The sequence below is a fragment of the Capra hircus genome, chromosome 11 (genome assembly GCF_001704415.2).
Source record: "Capra hircus breed San Clemente chromosome 11, ASM170441v1, whole genome shotgun sequence".
Classification (NCBI taxonomy): Eukaryota; Metazoa; Chordata; class Mammalia; order Artiodactyla; family Bovidae; genus Capra; species Capra hircus.
Window position 1 is genome coordinate 103,723,487 of NC_030818.1, and position 16,964 is coordinate 103,740,450.

The following is a 16,964-nucleotide window of genomic DNA, read 5'->3' on the forward strand; positions in this document are numbered from 1 at the left end:
GCTCCCTGGCAGCCCTGGGCCGGCTCTTCTCCTTTTGCTTCCAGCCTGAGCTGGGCCTGCTGGCTGCTTCCTTCGCCAGCGAGCACGCGGTCCAGTGCCTCCCTGTGGCTGCTGAGGGGGCCTCCCCACCCCTGCCTCACAGGAGGCCAGGCCCTGCTGCCCCCGGAGGCAGCAGCCAGGCTCACCTACTGCTTGGGCCTCGTGGTGAGTGGGCACCCAGGCTGGCTGGGGGGACACCATGGGGCGGACGTGTCCCCCAGCCCCCAGATGCGAGAGCAAGACCGCTTGGATCTTAGCCAGACTCTGACCCAGTGAGGGCCTGCTCCTCTGAGGCTCAGAGAAGCCGCTGAGTTCCCTAGGGCCACCCAGCTAGCAGGGGACAGAGCTGAAGGAGGGTGGGCTTTGCAGTCAGAGCTGAGTTCGGGCTCAGCTGCGCCCCTTCGTCTAACTGACCCGGGGCCGGCCCCTCCGCTGGCCTGTGCTGTCCCTGAGGCACGGTGAAGGCGGCCCTGGCCTCTTGGGGGCTGTGGGGACTGGCGTCATGCGTCGCCACTGTGTCACGCAGTGAGCAGAGCCCCCGCCCCCCGCTGCCAGGTTGCCTGATTGGGCAGTCCAGCCCGGGCCGAGAAAGGGCACTCGGGGGCCACCCGGTGACAGGCAGTGCTGTCCATTAGCGCAGGCCCAGTGCGGCCCTTGAGAGTCCCTCCATCCTTCCCGTGGTCTTCACCAAGCCCTGCAGTCTGGGGCCTGAAGCCTGAGCATGTGACGGGGAACGGGAACCCGGCTGGCGGGCAGGCGGCAGGTGGCAGTCAGTGGGTGCAGCCCCAGAGGGCATGAATCCCCCTCTGTGCCCCACAGATGGGCTCTTGGGCCTTGGACTTGGGGAGGAGCCCTGGGAGAGACCCAGGGCCCGTCCGTGCCTGGTGCTGTGACGGCCCAGCGAGGCGCTTCCCTGCACAGGGGGAAGGGCTGGTAGACCAGATGGCTCTCTGTCCTCCAGGAGGGCGACATCCTGGTGGGTGCAGACAGGTTCTACATCCAGCCGTTGAGGAGGCAGCACCGGGCACTGGTGCATCTCTGGGAGGGGGGGCGCGCAGCCCCACCTGATCCACAGGCCCACCCCCGGGGCCCCCACCGTTCCAGGTACAGCTCCTGGGAGGGGAGGGGGCTGTGGGCAGGGACGGCTCTGGGGGAGGGCCCGGCTCTCCTGATGCCTGGAGCCGTGCGGAACAGCCAAGCTCCTCGAGCCGCCTTCACAAGCATGCAGGGTGTGCCAACCCACGGGGCAGGCCGGGGGCACATGGCCACCAGCTGTGCCCTCAGACTGTCTGCTTGGCGGACGCGCAGACCTCCCGCCCCTGAACAGCTGTTCACCATCTACAAAGCACGTTCTCTGACATGGGCCTTGGAGCCTTGGGCCCTAGGTCAGAGGTCGCTGAGAGTTCCCATGCTGCAGATGGGAACCCAGAGGCCCAAAGATGAGAAGTGGCTGCTGCAAGCCTGCGCAAGGACTGCGGGCACAGCCGCGGTGGGAGTCGGCTCTGCTGCACGCAGGCCTGCTTGTGCCTCCCCAGGCTGCGTCTGCTGCAAGCACGGTGGGGTCCTGGGCTTTTCTTACCATCCTGGCGTGATGTTGTTCTCCAGTGTACCCACAGTGGGGCTTTGGGGTGACCAGAGGATGTGAAATCCACACAGTAGCTGACTCCTGGGCCTTGCACTGCCCTGCCTGCCCAGCCAGCCCAGGGGGGTGGAATGCAGTCTCTCCACCTGAGACAGCCATCCTCCCAAGACCTGGCCAACTCTCTCCTGTGAGCCGGGCGAGAGGTCTGCTCTAAAAGTCACGGCGCGAGTGACGTGCGAGAGCTTGGCACCTCCCACTCCCTGCCCGAGGAGGGCAGAGATGTCCTAACTCAGTTGGTGGCTGTCTGAGGGCACAAAACCACAGGCGCTGAGAAGCCAGCTCGAGGAGGGCCAGCATGGAACTGCTTGCTCAACACCGAAAACAAGCTTATAGTTAGGAAAGGAGAAGAGGGGACGAGTAGATTAGGAGTTTGGGATTAACATGTACACACTGCTACTGCTGCTGCTGCTGCTAAGTCGCTTCAGTCGTGTCTGACTCTGTGTGGCCCCATAGATGGCAGCCCACCAGGCTCTGCCATCCCTGGGATTCTCCAGGCAAGAGCACTGGAATGGGTTGCCATTTCCTTCTCCAATGCATGAAAGTGAAAAGTGAAAGGGAAGTTGCTCAGTCGTGTCTGACTCTTAGCGACCCCATGGACTGCAGCCCACCAGGAGATACAAGAGACTTGGGTTCCATGCATTGCTCGGGAAGATCTTCTGGAGGAGGAAATGGCAACTTACTCCAGTGTTCTTGCCTGGAAAATCTCATGGACAGAGGAGCCAGGCAGGCTACAGTCTATGGTTGCAAAGAGTCAGACACGACTGAATACATATGCAATAGATAAACAAGGTCCTGCTTATAGCACAGGGAACTCTGCTCAACTGCTAGTTTTTTTTGTAATAACCTAAGAGGGGAAAGAATCTGGGCAAGAACGCATATATATGTGTGTGGGTTTATATATGGGCTTCCCAGGTGGCGCAGTGGTAAAAAATCCTCCTGCCAAGCAGGACACTCCAGTTCGATCGCTGGGTCGGGAAGATCCCCTGGAGAAGGGCATAGCAGCCCACTCCTGTGTTCTTGCCTGGAGAATCCCATGGACAGAGGAGCCTGGCGGGCTACAGTCCATGGGGCTGCAGAGTCAGACATGACTTAACAACTGAACACACACACACACACACACACACACACACACACACACACGCATAACTGCGTCACCGTGCTGTACACCTGGAACTAACACATTGTAAGTTACTCTACATCAGTTAATTAACTAACTAACTAAATCCTTAGCAAATTAATTACTAGAAAAGAACCAGCAGACGGCCTGCTCACTCTCCCTGCCAGAGGCAGCTGCCCATGAGAGCTGAGGCTGGGGCCCACCAACTCCCCCTCCCCACAGTGGATGGCACGGGGCGGCTTCCCACCACTGCATCTCCAACCACAGGGGCTGGTGAGGCCTGGCCACGCGGGGCCCTGAGGTCAGCCGGTCCGCTGGCCAGAGACCCGTTTCACCCGCTCTCCAGGACCCCGCCTCTCAGCCCTGCCCGCTCCCTCACCAGGCCGCCCCCCTGCCCCTCGCCTCCGGAGATGGTCGACTGGACACGTCCTGCACCTGGAGCTGCTGGTGGCCGTGGGTCCCGACGTCCAGCGGACCCACGGGGAGGAGACAGAGCGCTATGTGCTCACCAACCTCAACATGGTGAGAGCGGGCTGGGGCAGCGGGCTCTGTGGGCAGTGCGGACCAGGGGCGGGCTCAGGGGCAGGGGGCGGCGGCGGTCCCTGGAGGCCACCGCTGGCCCGTCCTCAGGAGCCTGTGGACACAGCGCCCCGCACCTGGGGCTTGTGTACAGCGTCAGTGGGCTGGCTTATCTGGTGGGTCGAACTCAGTGTAAGCCTGAGGCTGGGGTCGCATTTGAGGCTCAGGGTCCTGGGGTGGGGAGAGATGCTATCTGTTCTTATCTCCCGCTCCACTGGGGAGTTTGAAGAAGAAGAAGCAACCCCTAGCTTCTTGCTCCTGGGTCCCTGTGCTTCGGGACCCTCAAGCCTGGCCTCTCCCCCAACGTCCCTTTGAACTGGGGGCCCCTCAGCTTACACTGGCTGGTAGTGGGGCTCCCCCATGCTGGGCTCTCTCAGCGCCCTTCCTGCCGGCACCCCCGTGTGGGAGGGGCTCCCCCTCACTTGACTTCTGGGGTAACAGCGGGGGCAGGACGCACAGCTCCCACTGATTATTATCTTGGAGACAAAGACGCAGCAAAGAAACAGGCGGCCCCAAAGCTGGTGATCGCTCTCCCACTAGAGCCGGGCCACGCCAGAGCACATTCGCTTGTAAATACACAGAAACACACGCGTCCTAGGCAGCCAGGTAAGTTTCCGCAAACCTTAGGAGAGCAATGCCCCCGCTGGCAGCTCAGGGCCCGAGCTGCTCCCCTGGTGAGTGGACCCTGGAGGGCGGGCAGCGTCAGAAGGTGGGGTGCTTGGCATCACCTCGTTCCCAGCGTCAGGTGTGCCCAGCTATCTTGGACAAAAGGAAGGTCCCGGAGAAGCTGGCTCAAGTCCAGGACAAGCCAGCTTGGGTTTCCAACTCCCAGCCCCAGAGGAGGAAAATATTCCCTCTAAGTCACTTGAAAGCTCTTGTTTTCAAGCTTTGGGGGCCCCTCTGCCTCAAATATACTGAAATTTGATCATGAAACCACACTCCCTCTGGCCAGTCAACGCATTTTATGAGGCCCAGCAATGGTCAGGTAGGAGACTGCAGACTGGCTCCTTCCCAGGTGGTGCCGGTCGTGGTAACAGCCAGCGTCATGACCGGGCACCCACCGTGTGCCGGCTGCATTGTTGCTAAGTCTGCCAACAGCTATGGAAGTGTTTCTCTCCTTCTTGCAGAGGAGGGAACTGGGGCCCTGAGGTTAGTTAACAGGATCCTGAGGACACAGGTAGGTAGGGGGAGAGCCTGGCTCAGACTCAGGCCAGCTGAGGCCGGTGGCGGCCACATCCTCTCTGCCGGACGCCACGTCTCTAGAGGACCAGCTCGTGTGAACCAGCGCCGTGCAAGGCGACCGCAGCCGGCATCTCGGCAGATGCCCGGGAAGAGCGTGGAGCCGGCTGTAAGAGTGCTCAGTTGCTCAGGTCTGCCCACGTCTTTGCGACCCCATGGACTGTAGCCCACTCAGCTCCTCTGCCCATGGAATTTTCCAGGCAAGCATACTGGAGTGGGTTGCCATTTCCTCCTCCAGGGGATCTTCTCCACCCAGGGATCAAACTTGCGTCTCTTGTGTCTCCTGCATTGGCAAGTGGATTCTTTACCACTAGCATCACATGGGAAGCCTGGAAACCTGGAGGGGAGCCTTCTCATTGGGGTGCCCAGGGAGGAGAGACAGGACGGGGGAGGAGGTCCTCAGCTGCCTCGTGGAGATGAGCAGAGATGAGAGAGGTGTTGGATGGAGATGAGAAAGGACAGGGTGACTCCAGGCTGAGAGGAGTGAAAGTGAAGTCACTCAGTCGTTCCGACTCTTTGCAACCCCATGGACTGTAGCCTGCCAGGCTCCTCCAGCCATGGGATTTTCCAGGCAAGAATACTGGAGTGGGTAGCCATTTCCTTCTTCAGAAGATCTTCTTGACCCCAGGAGCGACCTGGGTCTCTTATTGCAGGCAGACTCTTTACCATCTCAGCCACCAGGGAAGCCTGTGTTTGAAAGGAACGTTCTAGATGGATGGCAGTTATTTGCATCCTGTTGTTTCGAGGGTTCTCTGTGTTGGCTGGCCTTCCTGAGCCATGAGCAAAGGGAGGGCCGGAGGACCGACTGTCTCTATGGCTGGCTTCCAGCTGGAGGACTAGCACCTCAGATTCCCCCCAGGCTGATGGAGCATCCTCTCCAGGCACCCCACCCCCACCCCTGGATCCCCGAAGTCAGCCGCGGCCGCCCTCACACATCACCTCTCCTGCCCGCCCTTCCACAGGGGTCAGAGCTGCTGAGGGACCCATCCCTGGGGGCTCAGTTCCGCGTTCACCTGGTGAAGATGGTCATCCTGACCCAGCCTGAGGTAGGTGCTGAGCCGGGAGCCCAGTCCCCGGGAAACCTGTTTCTGCAGTCTTTAACCTCTGTCTATAAGATCTGCTGGAGAAGGGATGGGCTACCCACTTCAGTATTCTTGGGCTTCCCTGGTGGCTCAGCTGGTAAAGAATCCGCCTGCAATGCGGGAGACCTGGGTTTGATCCCTGGGTTGGGAAGATTCCCCTGGAGAAGGGAAAGGCCACCGACTCCAGTGTTCTGGCCTGGAGAATTCCATGGACTGTATTGTCCACGGGGCCGCAGAGTTGGACACGGCTGAGCGACCTGCACTTCACTTCTCCAGTGGATGTGCAGCAGGGGCGATGTTTTCCTGCCTGCCGGCCCGGGCCCCGAGCTCCAGCTCTGCCCTGCTGAGCCCCAGGCCCCTCCTCTGTGCCCTGGGACGGTAGTAGCGTTGTCGTGAGGACTGAGGCTGCAGCAGCAGTCAGCACGCTGCTTGGGGTGGAGCCCCTAAGTGTGTGCTCTGTTGCGGCCTCCCAGGATGCTCCGAAGATCACAGCCAACATCACCGCGTCACTGCTGAGCGTCTGTGAGTGGAGCAAGACAGTCAACCCCGAGGACGACACGGACCCTGGGCATGCCGACCTGGTCCTGTACATCACCAGGTAGCCGAGCCCCCTGCGGGCGTGCCAGCCTGCCCGGGAGCTGCTCCTATTCTCTGCCAATTTGGCCTGCTGGCGGGCAGGCACCTCAGTGCCCCCCGGTGTCTGTTCTCTCTTCCTGAGGTTTGACCTAGAATTGCCTGATGGTAACCGGCAGGTTCGGGGGGTCACCCAGCTGGGGGGCGCCTGCTCCTCCTCCTGGAGCTGCCTTATCACTGAGGATACCGGCTTTGACCTGGGGCTCACCATTGCCCATGAGATTGGGCACAGGTAAGGGGTCCCATGCCCTGGCCCCAAGCTCCAGACAAGGACGTGACCTGGGGAGGGGAGGTCGTGGCTGGTGGGGGTTTCAGGAAGAGCCAGGTGGGAGGAGCTTCTACTCTTGACCCCAGTGGACTCGGGAGGGTGAGGGGCAAGGGCTGGGAATCTGATACTTCTTCATTACTGAATAATTAAAACATTTTTTTTTCCCAAAAATATAAGCAAAACAAACTTAGGAGTTAAAAAGTGCTTATTGTAGGAAATTCATGTAAAGGAAAACAAGGCTGTAAAAATCATCCCAAATCCCACCACACGGAGAAAACATCCATCTTTTCTTTACACGCACATACATCATTTTCATCCACAAAATTGGGATCACGCTGTACGTTGGTTAACTGCCTTTAAAAATAATTTTTCCACGTAACCATTTTTTAAATTAATTATCTTCGGCTGCGCTGGTCTTCCTGGCTCCTCTTGGGCTTTCTCTGGTTTCCACAAGCGGGGGCTCCCCTCTAGAAGTGGTGTGCGGCCTTCTCGCTGCGGTGCCTTCTCGCTGCGGCAGCTCCTCCAGGGCTTCGGTAGGTGTGGCGCACGGGCTCAGCTCCTCCGAGGCGCGTGGGATCTTCCTGGACCAGGGACTGAACCCATGTCCCCTGCACCAGCAGGCGGATTCCCAGTCACTGGACCACCAGGGAAGCCAAGTTAACTGCCTTTTTATGTAAGAATATATCCCAAGCGCTTTTCTCAAATGTTCTTACAATATATGTTGATTTTTTTGGTATGCACGTATTTTACTCAATCCATTCCCCAGTGTTAGATGCTTTGGTTATTTTCAGACTTTTCCTTTTATGACTGTTACACGCTCTTTGGGCAACTCTGTGCTCTCTGTCGGAGAAGGCAAGGGCACCCCACTCCAGTGTTCTTGCCTGGAAACTCCTATGGACGGCGGAGCCTGGTGGGCTGCAGTCCATGGGGTCGGTAAGAGTTGGACGCGACTGAGTGACTTCACTTTCACTTTTCACTTTCATGCATTGGAAAAGGAAATGGCAGCCCACTCCAGTGTTCTTGCCCGGAGAGTCCCAGGGGCGGGGAGCCTGGCGGGCTGCCGTCTGTGGGGCCGCACAGAGTCGGACACGACTGAAGCGACTTAGCAGCAGCAGCAGCAGCAGCAGCGGGGTTCCTCTGTGTTGTTTACCAAGAGTGGAGGGCGGCTCGCTTTTCTGATTTTTAGTCTTTTCATTATGAAAGCAAATACTTGCTTTCTGTGAAAATTCAAATAGTACCGGAGACTCCTAAAGTGAAAAGTGCCTAACTTCCTCGCCCACCAGCCCCCCGCTCCCACATCCTGCGTGTTGGCCTCCTGCCGGCGTGGAGGAGTTCCCATCCCCCCTTCTAGGGCAAGGCTGGGCTCCTACCCACAGCCGCCACTTTTACCCTAGCTCGCTGCGTCTCTGCCTGATTTCTTCCCCCACCCAGCCATCACAATTCCTCCATCTATCTTTTTTGTAAAAGATATTTATTTATTCATTTATTTAGTTGCATGGGGTCTTAGGTGCCCCCCAGCCCCCACCATGTGCAACCTCAGTTCCCCTGGGAACCAACCCTCCACTGCATTGGAAAATGAATAATTCTCAACCACCTCCAGGGAAGTCCCTCCTCCATCTGTCTTGTTTGGAGAAACAAACAGGAATCGAAAACCGTTGCCTTCCATTGGGAGCAGAAACCCTGGCCAGAGGCCCACCTTTCCATTTCTCCAGAATGCAGTGTTTTTGCTGTGTTCACCCCACCGATCCAGCCCAGGTCAAGAAGGCGAACAGCACCAGGGCCTCTACGGCCCTCCCTGGAGCGCTGTCCTCCCGGATTCCAAACCCCGTGGAGAGTGGCCTGCACGTTTCTAAAGCCTTTAGATGTGTATTGGCTAAAAGAGGCCAGAGCCACCTGGCCGGCCCAGCGCTCCCTCCCGGGGTGGGGGAACAGAGGATGAGCACCTGGCGAGCCCACTGGAGTCGAGGGTGGGCGGGTTACCCCGGGTCAATGCCGCCCTCAGAGCCGCCTCCTCCGCAGCTTCGGCCTGGAGCACGACGGCATGCCTGGCAGCGGCTGCGGGCCCAGCGGCCACGTGATGGCCTCGGACGGCGCGGCGCCCGCCCTCGCCCTGGGGGGCCCGGCGTGGTCCCCCTGCAGCCGCCGGCAGCTGCTGAGTCTGCTCAGGTAGCCGCGCCCCCGCCCCGCCCCTCCCTGCGCCCCATCTCCGCTCTGCGCGCCCCAGTCTCCGCTCTGCGCGCCCCGCTCCTCCCGGCTCCGGCCCACCCCTCCAGCGGCCCTCCGCCCGGTGTCCGCTCCCGTCGCGGCCCCAGTCCACCTCTCCTCGGCTCGCAGCCCGTCTCGGGGGGCACCCCTCCATCTCGGCCTTCCTCGCCCTCACCAACTCCGGTGCCCACCCCTCCATCCCGCCCCCTCCCGGGGTCCCCCACCCGAGGTCCAGCCCCGGCCTGAACCGCGGCCTTGTCGCAGCGCAGGACGGGCGCGCTGCGTGTGGGACCCTCCGGCGCCGCGGCCCGGGCCCGCCGGGCGGCCTCCCGAGGCGCAGCCCGGCCTCTACTATGGCGCGGACGAGCAGTGCCGCGTCGCCTTCGGCCCCACGGCGGTCGCCTGCACCTTCCGCGGGGAGCACCTGGTGAGTCCGGCCGTGGGGGACGCGCCCCAACACCCGCCCCTCCGCACCAGGGCCTCCCTCTGCCCGCTCATGCCCCCACCGCCCTTCTTCGCCCTCCTGCCCACTAGCGCAGACCCTCAGATGCCTCTGGAAATTCTCAATTTCTGAACAAGGGCCCTCACGTTTCCCTTCTGAGGAAGCCCCACAAATTATGTAGAGTGCCTCTGATAGAGCCCCTGAGCCCATGGACCTTGATGCTGCAACAGATGGTTACCAACAGCTTCCAACTATGTGGGAGCTGGAGGGCTTCCTGGAGGAAGTGACCTCCAAGCCCAACCTTACAGCACGGGGCGGAGGGGGGGGGGGCGGGAGGGGGGGGGCGGGGGGGCGTGGGGGGGGGCGGGGGGGCGGGTAGAGCTGGCGGTGGGAGGGGAGCCTGGGGCAGGCAGGCGCGCTAAAGACAGACTTCCTCCCAGGGCTGCACAGGGCTTGCAGCCGCTTTTGCCTCTGTGAGCCCCTTCCTGCTTACAAAATACTGGGAATTACATCTTAGTGTTTTCGTTAAATATGTGATATTACAGGTGTTTTTCTAAACACAAATGTATTAATGCTATATATTAGGACATTTTATTTCATCTAAAAGACCATCTTTTTTTCCTTCCGATTTTAAAAGAGATGAAGACACTTCTGTGGGCCCTGGCTGCTGCTCCTGTTCCCGATACGGGGTCAGCCAGGCCCCCTCCCTGCCCTCCACTGCCCGGGGCGCTGGCTGTGCCCCTGTCCTGTGGTCTGGGAGGGGCAGGTGCTGCTGGACACTGACCCCACGGGCCGGGGGACCCTCACCTGGCCATCTGTCCCCACTGTTAGGACATGTGCCAGGCTCTGTCCTGCCACATAGACCCCCTGGACCCAAGCAGCTGTAGCCGCCTGCTTATTCCTCTCCTGGACGGGACAGAGTGTGGCGTGGAGAAGGTCAGCGGGGCGTGGAGGAGCGTGTGCGTGTGTGTGTGTGCGTGTGCGTGTGCACACACGTGTGTACTCACACGTGCTCGCCCAGACCTGCACCCTGAAGCCCTCCTCCTGGGGTGGGAGACAGCAGGACCTCAGGAAACTGGGGCAGAGGGCCCTGGCCCTGTCCCGGGTGCGCTGGTCAGGAGAGGTAGGCAGCCCAGTGCTTGCCCCGCCCCCTCTGCAAGTGGCTTTATTCCAGGCTTACGGGACCCTCGTGACTCTGCTGGAGCAGGCGGGGGTCCAGGGCCCCCCTCTTGACCTCCTCACTGGCCCCGAGAGCGCAGTGTACTTTGGGATGCCTGCTCCCGGGCCCGGTGTGGTGGCCTGCGGACAGGGGTGTGTTGTCAGCGGCCTCACAGAGGGGCAGGGCTTCTCGTGACCGCTCGGCCACGGGCCTCTGTGTGCCCTGCCCTGGCCACCGGGCCTGCAGCTGCCCTGCGTGTCCCATCTGCCTTGTGTGGCCAGAACCTTCCTGCAGTCCTTGCGCTGCGGGCAGGTGTTGGCTGTTCTCTGTTTAGCACTGGCTCCTGAGCAGCATGGAGGTTGCAAGCGTGTGTGTGTGTGTGTATGGGGGTTACCCTGTGGGTGTGGGTGGGTGTGGGGTGCCTGTGGGTGTGGGGTGCCCTGGGCGTGGGGGGCCCTGGGTGTGGGAGGCCCTGGGCGTGGGGTGCCTGTGGGTGTGGGATGCCCTGGGTGTGGGGGGCCCTGGGCGTGGGGTGCCTGTGGGTGTGGGATGCCCTGGGTGTGGAGGGCCCTGGGCATGGGGTGCCTGTGGGTGTGGTATGCCCTGGGCGTGGGGGGCCCTGGGTGTGGGATGCCCTGGGTGTGGGATGCCCTGGGCGTGGGGGACCCTGGGTGTGGGATGCCCTGGGTGTGGGGGGCCCTGGGTGTGGGGGGCCCTGGGTGTGGGATGCCCTGGGTGTGGGATGCCCTGGGCGTGGGGGACCCTGGGTGTGGGATGCCCTGGGTGTGGGGGGCCCTGGGTGTGGGATGCCCTGGGTGTGGGGGGCCCTGGGCGTGGGGGGCCCTGGGTGTGGGATGCCCTGGGTGTGGGATGCCCTGGGTGTGGGGGGCCCTGGGTGTGGGGGGCCCTGGGTGTGGGGGGCCCTGGGTATGGGATGCCCTGGGCGTGGGGGGCCCTGGATGTGGGATGCCCTGGGCGTGGGGGACCCTGGGTGTGGGATGCCCTGGGCGTGGGGGGCCCTGGGTGTGGGGGGCCCTGGGTGTGGGATGCCCTGGGTGTGGGATGCCCTGGGTGTGGGGGGCCCTGGGTGTGGGGGGCCCTGGGTGTGGGATGCCCTGGGTGTGGGATGCCCTGGGCGTGGGGGGCCCTGGGTGCTGAACAGGGTCCCATCCTTCTCTTGCAGTGGTGCTCCAGGGGTCACTGCCGCTCGCTGGCGGAGCTGGCCCCCGTGGGGGTGGTGCACGGGCGCTGGTCTGGCTGGGGGCCCGCCAGTCCTTGCTCCCGCTCCTGTGGAGGCGGTGTGGTCACCAGGAGGCGGCGGTGTGACAACCCCAGGTACTGCGTGGAGGCGGCCGCTCCGTACTCCCTGGCTCGGGGCCCTGGGTCACCTCTCACCCCGTCGTCTTGTGGGCATTTTCAGACCTGCGTTTGGGGGGCGTGCGTGCGTAGGTTCTGACCTCCAGGCCGAGATGTGCAACACCCAGGTAGGCCTGCTTCCCTGGGCAGGGGAGGGGCTGCGGTCAGAGGCGGCACTGGCCTGGAGGAGCCCAGGGGTCACGATGGCTGTGATCTGTGGTTCACACAGGGCACTTTCGAGAGCAAAAGTGGTTTTATTGATACCTTCCCCTTATAGCTCGGTCAATAAAGAATCTGCCTGCAATGCAGGAGAGCCCGGTTTGATTCCTGGGTTGGGAAGATCTGCTGGAGGAGGGGTAGGCTACCCACTCCAGTATTCTTGGGCTTCCCTTGTGGCTCAGCTGGTAAAGAATCTGCCTGCAATGCCGAAGACCTGGGTTTGATCCCTGGGTTGGGAAGATCCCCTGGAGGAGGGCATGGCAACCCACTCCAGTATTCTGGCCTGGAGAATTCCATGGACTGTAAAGGGTTGGACACAACTGAGCGACTTCCACTTTCTCGACCACAGCACACAGCCCAGGCCTGTCCGACCCTTGAAAGCAGCCCCCTCCGAAGTGTTCCCCTCCTTACCCGGATGGCACTGCCCTGCACTGAGAACACCCCTCCTTCCCACAGCCAAGCCGTCACTGGGAGAGCGTGGGCGATTGTTTTAGTTATGAGCTCAGGTGACTCTCACACCCATAAAGTCAACCGTGTGAAACTGCGCGGTTCTGTGTTATCCAGTACCTTCAGAGCGCCACGCGACCACCACCTTGCTCTAGTTCCAAACAGTTCCAGTCACCCCAGAGCAAACCCCAGCTCATTAAACAGCCACTCCCCTGCCGCCTCCCCCCGGTCCCTGCCAGTCACCAGTCCACTTTCTAGCTCTGGGGGCTTACCTGCGCTGGACACCTCATATAAGGGGAATCACGCCGTGTGTGGCTTCCTGCATCTGGCATCTTCCACTCGGCGCGTGGCATTTTCACGTGCAGCGTGTATTAGAACTCCACTCCTTCTCGTGGCTGAGTAATACTCCGCCGGATGGAATATTATCTGATAATGCTCCACTGGACCGCTTTTTGCTCATCCCTCCATCCGTTGTCCATCTGTTGATACATTTGGGCTGTTTCCATCTTCGGTTGTTGGGAGTAGCGCTGCTACGGATGTGTGTGTACGTGGGCTTTCTCGAGCACCAGTCTTTCACTCTTCGGGATGTACACCTAATAGCAGCCAAGTTGCTGGATCCCACGGTAATTCTACATTTGACTCCTTGAGAACCTCCAAGCCATTTCCCACGGCAGCTGAACCATTTGGCCTTCCCACCAGGAGTGTGCGAGGGTTCCGATGTCTCCACATCCCCTCCAGCACTTACTTGTGTTTCCCACGAGGCCATCGTAGACGGTGTGGAGACACTCCCCTGGCCTCGACTTAAGATCTGCACGTGGTGAGAACTTCCCTGCCCGCCTTCCCCAGGCGGACTCAGCAGGCCCACTCCAATTCTTTTCCTCAGACTCCAGTGCAGAGCAGGCCAGGACGCCAGCCCGCCTTGGCGCCCAACTTCTTGTGCAGAGGCCCTTGGCTCATGACTCCTGTGACTTTTCCAACACTGATACCTGCACAGACATAGTTCAGTTCAGTCGCTCAGCCGTGTCCGACTCTCACGGCCCCATGGACTGCAGCACGCCAGGCCTCCCTGTCCATCACCAACTCCCAGAGTTCACTCAGACTCGTCTCTATTGAGTCGGTGATGCCATCCAGCCATCTCATCCTCTGTCGTCCCCTTCTCCCGCCTTCAACCTTTCCCAGCATCAGGGTCTTTTCTTCCCAGCATCAGAGTCGGTTCTTCGCATCAGGTGGCCTAAGAATTTGAGTTTCAGCCTCAGCATCAGTCCTTCCAATGAATATTCAGGGCTGATCTCCTTTAGCATGGATGGGTTGGATCTCCTTGCAGTCCAAGGAACTCTCAAGAGTCTTTTCCAACACCACAGTTCAAAAGCATCCATTCTTTGGCGCTCAGCTGTCTTTGTAGTCCAGCTCTCACGTCCATACGTGACCACTGGGAAAACCGCAGCTCTGACTAGACGTAGCACAGATGTAGTGGATGCCCGTAAACGGGGCCTCCCTTCTGCCGAGCTCTCTGTCTGGCTTTCTTTCCTCTTCGTTGCCGGGGGCAGGCCCTGCCCTGTGTCCTCCTAGATTCTTGTAGAATCCTCCTGTCAGCAGAGGAAGGTTCTCGACACCGCAGTCTCCAGGGCAGGGAACCGAGGTACAGCCAGGAGCCAGGCTCAAACCCGCGTCTTCATCCTCGCTGCAGGGGCTCTTGCTGTCTCCCGGGGGCGAGGGTTCCCTCTCCGAGCCCCCTGCCCCAGCCCCTCCTATGCCCGTCCTCCGCCTCCTCCATCCAGGCCTGTGAGACGACCCAGCTGGAGTTCATGTCCGAGCAGTGTGCGCAGACAGATGGCGAGCCCCTGCACCTCTCCCCGGGGGGCAGCACCTCCTTCTACCGCTGGGGAACCGCGGAGCAGTACAGCAAAGGTGGGCCCAGGTGGGGGGGCCAGGCTCGAGACTCTGGTGGGGAGCGTCACTGGGGGAGGCCCAGCGTCACGCTGATGCTGTTGCGAGCAGGCTCAGGCTCTGTATCACACCGAGCATCCCATCTGCCCCAGCTCGGCCCTTGCCAGCAGGTCAGCCCTGACCTGTCCTCTCTGAGTTTCTGTCTCCTGTCTGTAAAACGGAGATAGGAGGCGTAGCGTGATGCTGGAAAAGCACTCGGCTCACGAGTCTGCACACTCATCACACGGTGATGCGATTACTGCCTCGGGAGGCAGGGCAGGTGGGAAGTGAAACCCACGCCAACCCCAAACGCAAACGGCGCAGTGAAATGGCGCTTGGGGGTCAGTGAGAGCCCACTTGGATCCAGCTTCGCAGAGTCTCTGTCCCCGGCTCCCTGCACCCTCCCACCGGGCTCCTTGTCCTTCTGCTTGTCCCCAGGGAACGCCCTGTGCAGACACGTGTGCCGGGCTGTCGGCGAGAGCTTCATGGTGCGGCGTGGGGACCGTTTCCTGGACGGCACGCGCTGTGTGCTGGGCGACTCTCAGGAGGATGGGGCCCTGAGCCTATGCGTGTCAGGCAGCTGCAGGGTAAGTGTGTATGCGCGGCGGAGTGCCCTTCTACCCTCTGTGGCTCTGAGGGCTCTCCCCAGAGAAGCCAGGGCGTGAAGGGGCCTTCAAGGGGGTCAGGTCTGGGGGTGCGGCCCCCACGAAGCCGCAGTAGCAGAGTCTGTGCTGGGTGGTGCTGGGGAACAGGCCGAGCTTGGAGTCAACAGCCTTGCCGTAACCTGGGGCAAGTTTCCAAGCTCACTTCCTACACCAGAAATGGCAGAAACAACCTTTGAGGTTGTGTGAACCTCAAAGGCCATCCCTGTCCGAAGACACCTCCGGGGCCTCACCCGCCACCCTCCTCTGCACAGACGTTCGGCTGTGATGGCAGGATGGACTCCGGGCAGGTGCGGGACGTATGCCAGGTGTGCGGCGGGGACAGCAGCACGTGCCGGCCGCAGAATGGCTCCTTCACGGCCGGAAGGGCCAGAGGTAGGGCCTCCCTGGGGCGAAGGGCCTCCCTGGGGCGAAGGGCCCCCAGCCTCCAGGAAAACGCGCAGCCCAGAGCCTGGGTACCCGCTGCCTAGGTGGTGGGGCTGCGTGCTAGTTCGGTCCTGGGCCCTCCCAGCGGGTCTCAGCCTCCCCAGGAGGCTCAGGTCGGTGATGAGGTGGCCCATCACTCATGGTTGCTCTCGGCACCTGTGATGCAGAAAAACACAGACCCGGGACGTCTGCCTTGGGCTGTTCTCTCCTCTCCTGCTGGAGGCATCTGAGCACGGGGGATGCTGTGCTTGGAAAATCCTTGACTTTGATCTATTCATACAAGAAGTCAGGTCTCTTGAAAAGTCGGTGGAGGAGCTAAGTCCCACCTCCCTCTGGCGCTAACGTTTCCTCCCTCTGACTGTGACCTCAGCGACCTGAGACCACCCCCTCCTCTGCTTCGTCCTAGAGTACGTCACATTCCTGACCGTCACCCCCAACCTCACCAGCATCTCCGTCATCAACCGCAGGCCTCTCTTCACACACCTGGGTGAGCTCGCCAGACCGTGAAGGGGGAGGGCACAGCCCCAAGGTGCCCTCCCTTCCGATGCCACCTGCAAGTGTGAGGGTCCCTCAAATGCCCTCAGTTGCAGGATCCACCGGGTGGACCCCCAGAACTCTGAGAGCTGTTACGCTCACGGTTACGGCTTATTACAAGGGACAGCCAAAGGCAGAGATGCGTCAGGGAGGGCTCTGTGTCCAGCCTCGAGAGCAGCCACACACGCGGTGTACTGCCAACCCTGGGAGCTCTCCTGAGCTCAGTGCCCGGGTGTCATGGGGACTTCCTTATGTCGATGAGGTTGAGGGACTGATTGATCGCTGCTGGGATCATTCCGATCTCAGTCTCCAGCTTGGCTGAGGCTTGGTGACTCAAAGCCCCCACCCTAAATCACGTATTTGACCTTTCACCCTAAACAAAGACGGATCAGGTCAGGCACAGGCTGCCGGTCAGACCTGTCTCTGGGTGAGGCCGCCCTCTACACCGTGGGCCTCTCTGTGCAGAGGGTGCGCTTTGGATCTGGGTTGGGGTGCTCACCCTGGGGTCCTTGTGCCCGCACTCGGTGAGGGAGCGGGTCCACAGCACTCCCCAGGTTCTGGGAGGAGGCGCAGAGTAACGGTGCGTGGGGCACCAGGAAGGGCTGCTCCCGGGGTGGGGGGGGGCCCGGGGCAGGCGTGGCAGGTGAAGCCCTGGACGCTGCGTCCTGTCGGCCCAGTTGTCCCCTCTCCCTGAACAGGGCTGTCTGTGAGAGGGGGTGGTTCTGGCTCCCAGGGTGGGGGGCCCTGCGGTGCTGACGGCACCTCGCCCACAGCAGTGAGGGTGCGTGGCCGCTACATCGTGGCCGGAAACGGGAGCATTTCTGCCAGCACCAGCTACCCCTCCCTCCTGGAGGACAACCGCGTGGAGTACAGGGTGACCCTGAGTGAGGATCAGCTGCCCCGCCGGGAGGAGATCCGCATCCGGGGCCCCACCCAGGACGACATGGAGATCCAGGTGACCGCAGGGCCTCCGCCGGGGTCGGCCTGTC

At 61.3% G+C, this 16,964-nt stretch overlaps 1 protein-coding gene across 1 annotated transcript in view; it reads left to right on the plus strand.

Moving 5' to 3' along the window:
• The window catches only part of ADAMTS13 (ADAM metallopeptidase with thrombospondin type 1 motif 13), a 32,855-nt gene that overhangs the window by 1,279 nt on the left and 14,612 nt on the right, over positions 1–16,964 (plus strand). Inside the window, exons 3-16 of the mRNA XM_018056149.1 lie at positions 3,181–3,320; positions 5,579–5,662; positions 6,172–6,296; positions 6,417–6,563; positions 8,619–8,765; positions 9,069–9,231; positions 10,078–10,182; positions 11,589–11,740; positions 11,826–11,889; positions 14,206–14,335; positions 14,792–14,940; positions 15,270–15,390; positions 15,848–15,928; positions 16,749–16,930. Of these exons, the coding sequence (XP_017911638.1) occupies positions 3,181–3,320; positions 5,579–5,662; positions 6,172–6,296; positions 6,417–6,563; positions 8,619–8,765; positions 9,069–9,231; positions 10,078–10,182; positions 11,589–11,740; positions 11,826–11,889; positions 14,206–14,335; positions 14,792–14,940; positions 15,270–15,390; positions 15,848–15,928; positions 16,749–16,930 (1,790 nt within the window). The remainder of the gene's footprint in view (positions 1–3,180; positions 3,321–5,578; positions 5,663–6,171; positions 6,297–6,416; positions 6,564–8,618; positions 8,766–9,068; positions 9,232–10,077; positions 10,183–11,588; positions 11,741–11,825; positions 11,890–14,205; positions 14,336–14,791; positions 14,941–15,269; positions 15,391–15,847; positions 15,929–16,748; positions 16,931–16,964) is intronic.